At 44.1% G+C, this 13785-nt stretch overlaps 1 protein-coding gene across 6 annotated transcripts in view; it reads left to right on the top strand.

Annotated features, from left to right (window-relative positions):
* Positions 1-13785, top strand: part of XPO6 (exportin 6) — a 55599-nt gene that overhangs the window by 35548 nt on the left and 6266 nt on the right. For 2 of the 6 annotated variants that reach the window (XM_037382988.1, XM_037382986.1), the window contains 10 exons: positions 1834-1942; positions 2691-2780; positions 5069-5138; positions 6898-7057; positions 7756-7848; positions 9314-9458; positions 9927-10073; positions 10824-11013; positions 12163-12318; positions 13642-13756. In XM_037382988.1, the coding sequence (XP_037238885.1) occupies positions 1834-1942; positions 2691-2780; positions 5069-5138; positions 6898-7057; positions 7756-7848; positions 9314-9458; positions 9927-10073; positions 10824-11013; positions 12163-12318; positions 13642-13756 (1275 nt within the window). Of the gene's footprint in view, positions 1-1833; positions 2000-2687; positions 2781-5068; positions 5139-6897; positions 7058-7755; positions 7849-9313; positions 9459-9926; positions 10074-10823; positions 11014-12162; positions 12319-13641; positions 13757-13785 lie in introns of all 6 variants that reach the window. The other 4 variants (XM_037382987.1, XM_037382985.1, XM_037382984.1 and 1 more) reach the window with 2 other exon arrangements.

The following is a 13785-nucleotide window of genomic DNA, read 5'->3' as shown; positions in this document are numbered from 1 at the left end:
ACTTGGTTACCTCTGATGCTAGTTGTGTGTATGAATTGCAACGGTGGTTGGCAGCTCTTCCTTTGCAGGTGCCGTATCCTGAAATGGGTGGCTCTCTTGAGAAAAGTCCCTTTGCTGCCAGTTTAAAAATCTGGTGAACATACCAGTATCTTGTAAAGTTTTGGAGGCTTAAAAGCGCCATGCCTTGTGCCATGTTATATTCTGCTAAGTGCAGAAGGAAGCTGCTTTCCCTTGAGTACACTAAATACAAGAGGCTGTTTTTTTGAAAGACAGCCTGGCGTCATAACCACAAAGCACAAATGAGGAACTAGCTTACACCAGGCAGCTCTCTTCCTTTCCAGCATGGGAGCTGTGTGGTTTTAATTTCTCAAGTAGTAGGTATTTGCTTTTGAACTTTGTTATAGTTTGTTCCTAATTTACTGCTCTCTGCCTAATGCCATTGAATTCTGCTTTGGTGTTCTGCTCCGCCTCTTCGTCTGGCTAATGTACACGTAATGTGTGTTATCGTTGTGTCAAACAGTTTGTTATGGAGAAAACTGAAACAATAGCTGTCTCTTGAAGATGTGTCAGACTATAAACAAATTTAAAAAAAGCATATAAGTGGTTGAAGCTCGCACTGTTTTGCCAGAACTACCTGTCCTTAGTGACAGCTTTGACAGCTACAGCTTCCTGCATGCTCTCAGATGCATAAACACTGCAGTTTGACAGTCCGGGAGTGGTTACACCGCAGGAGCACTGATGAAGTTTCCTGTTCTGTGGTTTATGAACTTTGCATTTTGTACACATTACAACTTTTACTGCTGGATAAATTGCCAAATCCAGAATTACGTCATCTGACTACAGGAAAAGATGGTAGTTCAGCCACCTTGCACAGAGCTTTCAGCTGCTTAGCTAGTGACACAGCCGAGTAGTCTTGCATCATGCTCTGAATCTCTGCTAGTGTGTGCTTAATGCCTAATTTTCCAGCCTGATCTCCCCTAGAAGAGAGCGTGATTTTTTGCAGCAGACCCCAGCAGTTTTGAGAAAGGATGGTTTTAAAACAGTCAAACCAAAACCCCCAAACTTTGGTGTTTTGTCACAGGAATGATTGTGTGCTCAGGTGGCTCTGTCCTAATTTTGCAACTTGGCATTATTATTATGTGATCAGTGAGAAGGAGGGTCTTCTGTGCTCTGTGCCAGCTTCATAGCTGCGAGAGATGAAAAGATATCTTTCAGTAACATGTCTTTAGTGTTATAATACAAGTAGAAAAAGTGCTGGCTTTGTCTCAGAGGACAAGGGCTTGAATTCTTTGACCAACAGTATAGGGAAAGAAGATGGCAGAACACATAGCCTTGGGGGAGGCCCCCTTTTGAGGCAGGCAGCAATAACTCTGTCCCGTTTCATCTGTTCCTCATTCACTGCCCAAAAAGCAGAGCACCAGACAGGCTGCTGAGGAGCAGCTTAAGCAGCAAGAGGCTCTTGGTGCCTCCCATTTGTGTACGTTGCTGTTATTCCTGGCAAGCTGCTCCTGCCTTTCCCGTTTTGAACTCTGGGGCTGCTTCTATTGCTAACAGCTCTCCCTTTCCCTTTCAGAGGTAGAGGGATATCAGATATTACCAAGGCGCTCTCGTTGCAAGTAGCTTGTGACCTGAAATGACATGATACTCTTAATCCCAGGATCTGCTTGGTGTTTCCTCAACAAACCTGTAAAGCTGTGCTGCAGGCTCTTTGCAGCAGCCCGCTTTAAACTGTCTTCTGGTTTATGTATCTCCTTCTCTGGAAGGGCTGTGGGCACAACCACCTCTGCAGAATTGCTTTATCACACTCCTGCCCTGTCTTCTCCGTGGTCGTAGGTACGAAGATGCCTTGGTTCTGTTGCTGACAGAGGTGTTGAATCGAATCCAGTTCAGGTATAACCAGGCACAACTGGAGGAGCTGGATGACGAGACACTGGATGATGATGTAAGGAGCAGAGTTGAACAAGGGCAGCTGCAGGACCAGATATTAACTCTTGCACTGGTAACACCTGGAATGTCTTTCTCAAAGCTTGTACTTTGGTGTATAAGCTAGACAGCTGCTTCTTTGCCCCATTCTGTGTGGGGTTTGAGGTTTAAAGCAGCTTGAAATACTTTTGAAAAAAATATACTTAAAGTCACACTGAAAAAATACAGATCCTTACATTCTGGTTATCAGAGGCATTAGGTGTCCATGTCTGGTTGCTTGGAATTTAAGTGCTGAAATATCTCTAAGACAAAAGCTTTGAGCAGTGTATATTGTTGGTGCTTTTGTTTAAGCTTGTTTCTCCTAAGTCGTCATTGGTAAACATCATCTCAATACTGATAAATGTAAAAGTGGAGTAGGTGGCCAAAACAGATGTGGCTGGAGCACTGGAAAGGCGGGTTGTTCTGCATAACAGATGCTTGTCAACTGAGCAGTAACTGTGCTTTAGGAGTGAATGCTTGTGCCTTATCACTCCAGGGAAACATACGTATGCATGCCTAAAGCATGGGTTGCCAAAATTTTTCTCTATCGGATGTCTAGCAGCAGGTGAGAATCGTAAGACCAGTACCTCTTCACTGTCTGGGTGTCTGCAAAAGCTAAGCTCTGTCCAGAACTAATCCCAAGCATCAGTTAAGACCTGCTAGTCTACCAAAAGCTGTGTTTCCCTCAGGATGTGCTGTGCTTACCTTGGTGTTTCTTCCCATAGCAGCAAACCGAGTGGCAGCGGTACTTGCGCCAGAGCTTGGAAGTGGTTGCAAAAGTCATGGAGCTCTTGCCAACTCACGCCTTCTCCACACTAGTAAGTAGTTATCCAGACCAAAAATGCAGTGTTAAATGAGCACCGACTGCTGGAGTTTGATGCAAGCTGTTTGATAGGGCCCACAGTGCCAAAAAAGTAGGGAAATTTTGGTTTTTGATGCAAAACCTTGGCAAGGGGAGACCAGAAATTGAAGGAAAAACCTTTGGGTTTTGGCTCTGTCAAATTTCTTGGTGTGTTTTGAAGAGAGTACTTTGGTGAGCATGAGTCCTACTTGCTGGACAGTAAGCTCTTTAGAAATTCCCATCTCTCAAAGTATAAACATTTGGCAGCAATCCTTCCCTGCTGTTTATCTTGGCCTTTATACTGGGAGGCAGCGCTGTGAATTGGATGGATGAGAGTGTCATTATTAGGGTTTTAAGGAGAGTGAAATCTTCTGTTTAAATGAAAGGCTGGATATAAATGCTGAAGAGTGCCTTGGACAATTGGGAATTATATCTGATAAACATAGATAAGTACTTCTCTCCAGCTGGTGCCGCTGCTGTTGCTGGAATCTGTAGTGTAAAAGTGGTCTGGGCTTGTAGCATTATAATGATTTTTGAAGAGGAGATCTCGAGGCAGTAAAGCCAGTGGAGTCTGAAATTCAGAGTAGTCAGTGCCTTTTTGCCAGATGAGAAGAAAGGCAAGTAATAGCAGGGGGATCTCAAAGCAAGGCTGTTAATTCTACTGGAGATACCGCACACCTAGACCTCTGAACCGTATTCCCCAGAAGCAGAGAAGATTGACCTGCTGCAGAGGCAGAAGATGCCTGACCTGAACTGCTTTTTTTCATAGATATTTTTATTTAAGAAACTTTCTGGCTGAGCTAAGCACTAGAAGCCTATTACTAGAAACTCTGAAGCCGTGAACAAAACAGTCCTCATGTGAAAGTAGAAGTTGCTGTGCAGCGTGGTTGTGTGGTGTGAATCAGCGAGAGGCAAAAAATGGAGCAGCTGTTCCAGTGAGCGCAGCGAGCATATGGGTCATATGGTGGAGAGCGTGTGGCTTCCTTGAAGTAACATGTTAACATGAGGGAGACTGTATAACTATTTCAAAAACAAGATAAAGACACTCAACTGTTAATTAGGCATAGCATGTTAGAAACTTGATAGCGAGTGCTTTCTTGAGCCCTGCGTTAGTTCCTTCTTGTGTACTGGCTAATCTGGGAGATGCGCAAGCAGTTTCAGGTGCTTTTCACAGCAGTATGCAGTGCTGTTGAATGGAATGCCATGGCTAGTCTATCAGTAGCAAATAATTAAAACAATGTACAGCAGCTGCCATTAGTCTGTCCCATGCTGGACAATGAAAGGCTGCAGTTCGTTCTGCTGATGGATGAGTGAACTTCCGTAAAACCAACCACCTCAAATGCGGTGAATTTTGCCAATAGAAATTAAGTAGAACTATGCCTGACTGAAAGTGTTGGAGACCATTCTTTCTGGTGGAATGCCTACACGGAAAAGGTCAGTGTGCAGTTTTGTCCCGTAGGTATACAAATGTATTCAGGTACAGCACAAATAAGCCCTTAATAAAGATCACTGAAGTACCTTGGCTGGCTGAAAGCTGCTTAGATGGCTTCCTAGTCTGTGCGTGCGATGCACTCCCCCATGGTAGCGTAACCTGTTGCTCAGCTGGCGTATCACCAGGACCAGGCATGTTTGCTGTCGGTCCTGAATGATGTGGTTAGGCTAATGCTCTGTTCCCCAACCAGGATGTGTGATGATGATGGTGGTCACTCCCTTGGCTGTTTTCCCTGTGGGGCTTCAGCTGTTCTTGATGCAGCTTGCTGGCAGAGTTCTGCAGTGCTTCCCATCTGTACTCTGTTAGAGGCACTGAACTCAATTTCTTTCTTTGAATAATATTTTGGTAGCTGCCTTTTGAGAAGCTGATGCTTAGGGGTATGCAGGTGGATGTAGCACAGGCTCTGCCTTTCCTCTGCTCTGTTTGGGCTGGGTTATACATCCATCTGTATAGTCACGGTGGCAGTGTGCTGTGCCATCACACTTGCCAGACTGTTACCTTGTTAAGCTGATTGCTGGTATTTGTGGGAAAAGGAGAGCTACCACAGAGAAGTGCCTTCAGGGTGGTGATCCTTGTCTTTGTGAGAGCTAGCAAGACACGAGAAGCAGTGGCGTACAGGATCAGCCCAGAACCTAGCAACCTGCCTTTTCTCCAAACATCTTTTTGAAGGCACTAAGGGAAAAATACAAAAACTGTTCTAACGAAGTAATTGGTAGTTGGGTGTTAACCATCTGCCAAGCCCCAAAATCATGCTTGTTTCTTGTCTCTTCTAGTTTCCAGTTCTGCAGGATAACTTGGAAGTGTATCTGGGACTCCAGCAGTTTGTAGTCACTTCAGGGACAGGTAATAACCACTGTCCAGCATTGTGGTCCTCACTCTTTGAATAGCTGATTGTAAAAATACTCTAAACCTGCTTTGGTATTGCTTTTTCTGTATTCCATTGAGGATCTGAAACCATGTACAGTGTCTAATGGCTCAGCAGTTAGACTCCAATAGCAGACAAAGATCTAATAATGCAATTTATTTTTGTTATTGGTGTGTTTTTTCCCTTGTTCCTAGTAATTGAAATGAAGATACCATATGTGTTAAGAACAGGTATGCACCATCAAATACTACGGTAATGTGGATGGATAATGGTTACTTTTTTCCTCCAACTAAAACTTAGTTAAAAAAAGATTGTGCTTCTGTTTGCTTTGGGCTCAGATCTGGTGTGAATTTGCTACCATAGCAGCATTCTCATTTAGGCTTTAATTAAAACTATTGTGAGTCAATGCCGAGATGAACTATTTAGAATGCAGTAGTAGTTTCTGAAGACTTAGCTAGCTGCCGTTTGAGGAGCCTTCGTGTATGAAGTAGTTTACAAATATACCGGTGCTCTCAACTGAATAAGAAGTATGAGCAGAGCTTTGTTGCTCCTTCCTGAGAAATAAGTGAAGCAGTAGCAGTGAGATCTGTATGAGGGAAGATTGTAGCCGAGGTTAGATTTGAGTTTTCTGGTATGACCAGGCAAGCAATCTGTTAAATCTTCAGCACTGCTATACATGACAGAATGGCGATGGTTGTATAGATAGTTCAGGAAAAAATGCTTCGAATTTTAGGACCGTTTCAGGCCTAGGATAAGCAATATGTATGTTTTTAATGCTGTAGCTACAATCTGTATTAGAAGCTGTTGTGGACTGGCTGTTTAGCTGAGGGATCAGGAGTACCAGCTCCAATGCAGCTGCGGATTCAAAACCGGGTGGTAGGATGCTGGTGTACCCATGGTACAAAATGATAAGCTTGTTGCTGAAAGCTTAATCCAAGATTAAATATGGACAGTGGGGAAAAAACCCCAGAATCTCTTTGAAACGTGCTGTTGGAGAGCATGTTTACGTTTTTACTAAAAAGGGTCTGGAATGTTGGGAGAAGAGGTATACACAACTGAGAGGTAGGACAACTGCATAGGTAATAAGACTGGCAAATGTAGTTTTCGGTAAGTTTCTTGTATCTGAGAGATATGAAAGCAAATAACTGTGCTTCACATCACGAGCAAATTGTTCCCAATATGCTTCTGCCGCTGGAATGCTTATTGCACTCTAGCCGGCAGAGGGAGGCTGGGCAGCAGCCTTCTCCGCAGAGCTGGGATTGCTGTTGATGTTAACAGATATCCAGAAAGGCTTCTGTTTTTGTAGGTATTAATACCAAATAGAAGAAAATAAATGTGTAAAAAGGCTGAAATAGTTGGTACCATCTGTTTCAGCCTTCAAAGAGGAATTTGAAGTGTAGCAGTTGGAACAGTTGGACTTGTCTTACCCAGTTTGAGTATTTCAGTCACTTGACAGTGCTGCGATTTGAACTGTTGACCCACTGCAGAGCTAATTTAAGAAGAATGCTTGTAATGTAATTAGAATAAACTTTGAATTTCCTGTAGCTTTGTAATTAGGTTTCCCATCCCAAGGAGCTGTATTTATTAGTCACAAGGTTATGTGTTTGTTCTTGCACGAGGTTTTTAAAGTATGAGTTTTCAGACTGCTAGGCTCTTAGCCGGTGACTATTAGCACAAGTGATTATTTACTCTTAGGTCTTTTGGCTTCATTGCTAATGAAACATAATGTCATTTCAGGTCACAGGCTGAACATCACTGCAGAGAATGATTGCCGCCGTTTGCACTGCTCCTTGAGGGACCTGAGCTCCTTGCTGCAAGCCGTTGGTCGTTTAGCAGAATACTTCATTGGGGATGTGTTTGCTGCCAGGTTCAATGATGCTCTTACAGTGGTGGAGAGGTAGGTGTGGGAGAGGGAGTTTGCTGTCCCCTTACCAGGACAAGGCGCAATTGTCACCACTGCAGTGAGTGTGAAAACCAAGGTTTCTTTCTGCCTCCCCTTGTCATGGTTAAACTGAGATACGAAGACTCAGTGGCTAGAACCTTAATTGTTACATTCATCAGTGCTAAGTTTCCCAGATGGCTTTCTAAATGCTTAAGGAAAGAAATAACTTATAGGAGGGATTAAATAAAACCAGTCACTTGAAAAGATTGACATACTTGTTTTCCAGCATCTGCATTTGTGATGCAATGAAATGAGATGTAAAGTTTGATTACTTCGGAATTGTATCTCAAAGCTAAATCACCAAAATCTATTTTCCTAAATGAAAAGGCTTGTGAAAACTGAAAGGCAGGCATCATTTGATTCTTCCCCTCCAAGAAACTTAAATAGCACATAGTTGAAAATTACAGAATTTCAGGGCTTTGCACAGCTGCCTTGGTTATCCTTTTTCACTTCCATGCAGGAACATCATATTTAGTTCATCTTATCACAAACAGTGGAATAGGCTCTAAATTATTTTCAGCTCAACGGTCTAAATCTTGTCTACGTATTAGCTGAATATTGGCACAGGCTTGCAAAGAGCTGCATTCAGATAGGATGTTTGAGTGGATTTGTACATGTGTGTATCCATCTTAAGAGTCCCTCTGCACTTCCAGGTTGGTAAAAGTAACGCTATATGGATCCCAGATTAAACTGTACAACATCGAAACTGCAGTACCATCCGTATTGAAGCCTGACCTTATTGATGTGTGAGTATGTGATGGGCTGCAAATGATTGTATCCAGATTTGGTAGCTACCCTACACGGGGTGGAAGAAGAGTTAGATGTCCTCAGTCTGGTGCTGTAACCACTTGTTTAGCAAATCTTCTGAAAAGTGCATCTCTCCGGTGAGTGCTAGCTAACCAGGAGGGCACCTTCTTTTAACTGTGGAAGGCCAAGGCTGCTGCCGGCATTTTGGACCGCTGTTTCCTCAAATTGATGTGCTCAGATTATTTAAGATATAAAGAAAAATACATTTGTGATGAGAAATAAAAATGCTCATTATACTAGCTCTAAAAGCAAACTGTTACTCTACCCTGTACTAATGGCCGTAAAAGCTTAGTCCTTTTGCATTGTAATGAAATGATGAAGTAAGTGTTACAATAGTGTGTTTTATAAGAAATGGATCCACTGTCGGCATGTAGTTCCAGTTTATGGATTATTTTATTTTTTTTTTTGCTACCAAAGTCAGATTTATGTATGGCTCAGGTAAAAGATGCTTTTCCAAGTACAGGGTTTCAAGTTCTTGGCATCCAAGACAAATGTACGCCTTCTAGCTATGCAAGCCCATTTCTGAAACAAATTAATGCCTTCGATCCAGACGTTGACATTAAGTGTGAAATCTTGATGCTGCTAGTCATAGAACACCGTTCTGACAGCCTTTTAGAGACCTTCTATTCTTATGGCTGCGTAGTACCAACCCGTTCCCTGCCAGCTGGCGTTTTGTGAGCAGATTTTAAGGTTGTCCTTTTGAACATGTCAGGTGCTTGTTCTAGTTTGCAATTCATGTATAGTGGCTCCTTGAAACAACCCCCACTAGATCTCACCATGTAGTTCCCTGAATTTCTCCTAATAATCCCAAGTTACTGGCCCAGAGTTTTAACCCAGATGATGTTCTTTTAATGGTTTATTTTCTTTTCTGCTTTAAAATAATTCGGGAGGTTTTTTCCACGATCTGTTAGTGAGAGATTTTCATCCTTTTCTTTGTCCAATGTCCCTGAAGAAACCTAGGATCCACTTCCTAATGCTAGCCTAACGAAGGAATGTTATCCAAGCATTTGGAGGAGCCCTGTCTGTGTAGTCCCAAAGAAATGTCCTCACTCAAATATCTTAACAGGGCACTGCGCCAAAAGTATATAGTCAACCTACCTGTTGCTTATAACTTGACCGTATCAGTTCATACCTTTGGCTTAGTTACTGTTGCTCAGTGGGTGAGTCCAGTTACAGCACCCCTTTAAATGTACCTTAAATGTACAGGGTACAGGACAAAAAATATAGCAGTAAACAATTTTTAATGAAAAAACTGCCAGCTTTGTCTGACAATGCCAATATTCTTTCTCTGTACGCTGTCAAAACTACCCACCATGCTCAGGACTTGCGCCCTTCTGCAGCTACTCTGCCTATTGTACCTTTTATCGCGTGTGTGTATCTTACCCTTGCTCTGCTCCTCCGCAGCCACGCTCAGTCCCTGGCAGCACTGCAGGCCTACGCACACTGGCTCGCACAGTTCTACAGTGAAGTTCACCGCCAGAACCCGGAGCAGTTCATCTCTCTCGTCTCCACCGCTCTGGAGGCAATCACCCCCCTCATCAGCTCTAAGGTACCTTCGTCAGTGCTGGGCTGGGGCTAGGCTTCCACCTAGAGCAGGAGACCCTCAGGTGGCAGTGCTGGTGTGTCCAGGCGTTTAACTGCTCTGGCCCCCCATGCTGTGGCTCTTGAAGTGAATCGGTCAGAGTGCTGGATGGCTGTCTTCCAGAGCCACAGCACAAGTCTCATGTGGGGCGAGACCCAGAGCAATTCTAAATAGCACCACGGTTCAAGCTAATATGAGACTAAGCAATTTACAGGCATAAAAGTCTAAAGATTTTATGGCTTGAAAGCAGGGAAATCTCTCTTGGACAGTATTAAGGGAACTGACCTGTGCTCCGACTGGCAAATAAATACTGTAAACAATCTTGCTTGCAAAAACCCTTCAATGGCAGCTCGGTGTGCTGTCTAAATGCTGGTGTGGCATGGAACAGTTCTGTGTGGTGGTGTTACTGGGCAGCCTGACCACCCTCTCTTCCAGGTGCAGGAGAAGCTGCTGCTGTCTGCGTGCCACCTGCTAGTCTCTTTAGCCACCACAGTGCGACCCGTGTTCCTGATCAGCATCCCAGCAGTACAGAAGGTGTTCAACAGGATCACAGACACTTCTACTCAGCGGCTTCCTGATAAGGTGATTTGTCTCAAACACGAACAGTGTTGAGGAGGTGTCCTTGGGAAGCTCTGCCTCAGTTCTTACTGTAGCAAGGTACAACAAAAAAAATAAAATAAAAAAAAAATAATGGGGACAGCAGTCATCGCTACTGTGGATATCCAGGAATCAAAGTGGTACGGTTTGTCAGTGATGATTATTTCAAGCAATAGCATATGGAAAAAACACAATTACACCTCTTAAATCTTACTCCTTTCTCATTTGCTGACACAGTCCCTGATTCTGTATCATCTTTACAGTACAGGCATGTTGATTCTGACATACAGAAAAAGTTTCCTGTGAAACTTCTGTTAGCATTCCACATACTCCAGGTTAGTGTTTGTTACTGAAGTACTGAAAAGCCACAGTGGAGGCTGGGGTGTGGTTGTACTGTGTGCTGGCATGGAGGCATAAAATGTTGTACAAGCACAGAGGCTTAGTATATAAACCAGACAAGGTATCGCCTTTGTTTTTATGAATATGAAGAAGAGAGACCTCCCAGTGCAGGGAAGGGCTGATGGAGCTGGGAGCTGGTTCCAGCCCTGAAGTCATGGAGCTTTGATTCTCTCTTACCTTGCAGAGCTGCTAGTTTTCACTTGAGCTCTTCCATCAGACAGTGAGTGCTGCTGATGCCTTGGACAGCTGTAAAATGTTACTTCACTCTAGGGTTGTGCTGTAGCAAAAATTGAATTGCCAACATGGTAAAACTTTGTCTCTGTTTCATGTCTCTAGGCCCAGGTTTTGGTGTGCAGAGCACTGTCAAACGTATTGTTGCTGCCCTGGCCAAATCTTCCGGAGAGTGAACAGCAGTGGGCAGTTCGCTCCACCAACCACGCCAGCCTAATCTCTGCCCTCACGAGGGAATACCGCCAACTAAAATCCAATGCCATCATGCCACAGAGGAAAGTGCAGCTGGAGGACAGTAAGTACCGAGTTTCTTGGTGTCTGCTGTCTTCTGACAGTTGCAGTGCAAACTGCTGATAGGCATCATTAAGCTGATTTTCCAATAATTATTTTGGCTGAAAACCCCCATTTAGTGTATGGGGAGGACCGGAAAGGAGCAATTTGTATTTTCTTTCTTTTTTTTTTTCTTTGAGACCCTTTTCCTGTGGGTCTATAAAGGGCCATCTCACCCCAGGTTGCCTGTAAACTCTTCCATCTAAGTACTGTCTTCCTCAGTCATGCAGGGAAGGTGGGATCAAGTTTGTGATGACTTTGAATAGCAGTGATTGCATTAGGAATATTAAACAGCCTAATGCTGGGATGGTGTAGTGTTAGAAACATTGACTGGAGGCAGGGTTAATGAAGATTCTGGTTATAAAAACTTAAGAATTTCTCCCAGACTTGGGAAGTACTGTAAGGTTTTATATATATAGGAGAGCCCTGAACTGGTGGGGTCCAGGGACCTTTGGCAGTTTGTGAATGTTTTGGGACTGCTTTTGGGTGTGGGGTGGTGGGGTGTGGGGGTTTTTTTGAGAATCGCTGTAAAAATTGTTTAGAAGTATGCAGTGTCACAGCTGCTGACAAACCTGACATGTTGGTCAGCTTTGTGCAGGGAGGCAGCTCGGGAGAGGGTGGCTTACCTCTCTCGAGGAGAATATCCGCAGACTGCTCACAGGGGTTGAACTGAGCCAGTTAAGTTCTCCCAGCGTTTGGGTTAGCTTATACGGTGACTGCGTATCACTCCAGTTGTTGCTTTCAGAAATAGAAAGCTGCAGTATATTTTGCTGTCGTCATGTGCTGCTTTCTTCTTGGCTAGTGTTTTTTTAGCATTAGCATATTGTGAATAATACTGTTTACAGCTCCTCTCAGCCTCTGCGCCTGAGTAGTTGAGCAGTGGGTGCATCTGTAGGGCAGTAAACCTGTATAATTTAAGAAAGCGGGTAGCCTGAACCTGTTTAAATGTTTAAAATGTGAACACAGACTTGGGAACATTTTTGACTCCCAGCCTGGTTTTGCTGTACGTGCTGCCTTGTGGGTTGTTTTAGTTACTGCGTGTGAACTTGACTTTGTTTCTTGCCTCCAAGTAGTTTTAACACATGCAGGAAGTATCACCTCTCTTACTTTGCAGCCAAAGTGATCATCCATCAGACGCTCAGTGTTCTAGAAGATATTGTAGAAAGTATCTCTGGAGAATCCACCAAGTCTCGACAGATCTGTTATCAGTCGCTGCAAGAATCCGTGCAGGTCTCACTAGCCCTCTTCCCAGCTTTCATTCATCAGTCAGGTATAACCATAGGACAGGCTTTAATGCTGTGAGTAGCTTTATGACCTACTGATAACATCCAAAGTCCATCAGCGTAGAATTGTGGTGGCGTTCATGTGACGTGTGTGAGCTCGCTGTGCCAAAGTGTGATGTCAGTCTGTACTTCTGGGTGGGCTGGGCTTGAATTGGAACAGGAAAGGGAGATCTCCTCTGCCACTGGGATACAGGCTTGAAGGTTTGTCACACTTCCAGAAGGTGGAGGTGCCCTGTGCTGTGTTCAGCAAGGAAACAAAATGGAGCTGATCCTGAGCACAGAAAAAGCTTTAAAATACCCTGTCTGGCTACATTTGCCACCTACGTTCTCTCCAGAAGCTTGAAGACAAAGAGGGGCAGATCTGATCAGATGAGGTCAAATAATGTGGGGTGGGGTTTTCCCCTGTAAAGGAAGAGCTCCTGAGATGTAACCACGACTGATGCTTGGCAATCTTCTGGCCAGCAACCTACATTTTGTTTCACATCGGGGTAGCTCGAATGCCCAGGACTACAGCAGCTTCTCTCATGAGGAGCAAGGTGTTCCAGGAAAACTTTTGGAGCTAGGTGAGATTTTCTCAGTGAAGCGGGCATGGGGGAAGCAAAACAAAGTTGAAATGCAGAGAGGATCCAAGACAGCAAGCTGATGCTGTGACTCCGGTGAACTGTTGCCTTCAGAACAGGCTAGCGGCCTCATGCCATTGCTATTTATTGGCTATAAAAGGCTGTATGAAAGAGTTGAGCAGCTTCAGTTTACTGGGGTTACTTAAAGCATGTTGGGACGGATGAAGAATTAGGTGTATTGATCAGCTAACCACATAATCGTGTGCTGAAGATGATTTCTGAAGTTAGAAGGGTCTTTTCAGTTCCTGCCAAAAGAAAAGAAGCTGGATTTTGTCTGCTAGCCCCCCTCCACAAGCTGCATAGCTGTTCTGGATTTTCCTCGTATTTCCTGTTAACCCTGTACGAGCAGTGAGCAACTGGAGATCAGCCTGGGCCATGGCCAGAGCTTTCTCCAGGTGCTCTGTGAAGGCAGGCCAGACTGAGGGCCTTGCTGATGGTACCATATATGTTCTGAGCTGCTTGGTGCTGCCTGTACTAGTCATCCCTAGTGGTTTTCAGAAAAGGATGAACAATCTTTAAGCCCTGCAGTACTGGCTGTTGGTTTTAGTTTCTAATGGCAACCCTGCTGCTAAATTTCCAAGAGTAAACGGGATTCCTTGTACAGGAGGAGTAAATCTCACATAAAAGACTTACGGATGTACTTGAATGTTACCTTAACACGTTCTTTCTGCTTTCCTGTTCTCATCTTAGATGTGACAGATGAGATGCTGAGCTTCTTCCTCACGCTGTTTCAAGGACTGCGGGTGCAGATGGGAGTGCCTTTCACAGAGCAGATCATACAGACCTTCCTAAACATGTTCACCAGGTATTGTCCCACGTCAGTCACTTCTTTCT

Source organism: Falco rusticolus, chromosome 4, assembly GCF_015220075.1.
Source record: "Falco rusticolus isolate bFalRus1 chromosome 4, bFalRus1.pri, whole genome shotgun sequence".
Classification (NCBI taxonomy): Eukaryota; Metazoa; Chordata; class Aves; order Falconiformes; family Falconidae; genus Falco; species Falco rusticolus.
Note: the sequence above shows the minus strand (reverse complement) of the source record. Positions and strands in the feature narration are given on the sequence as shown.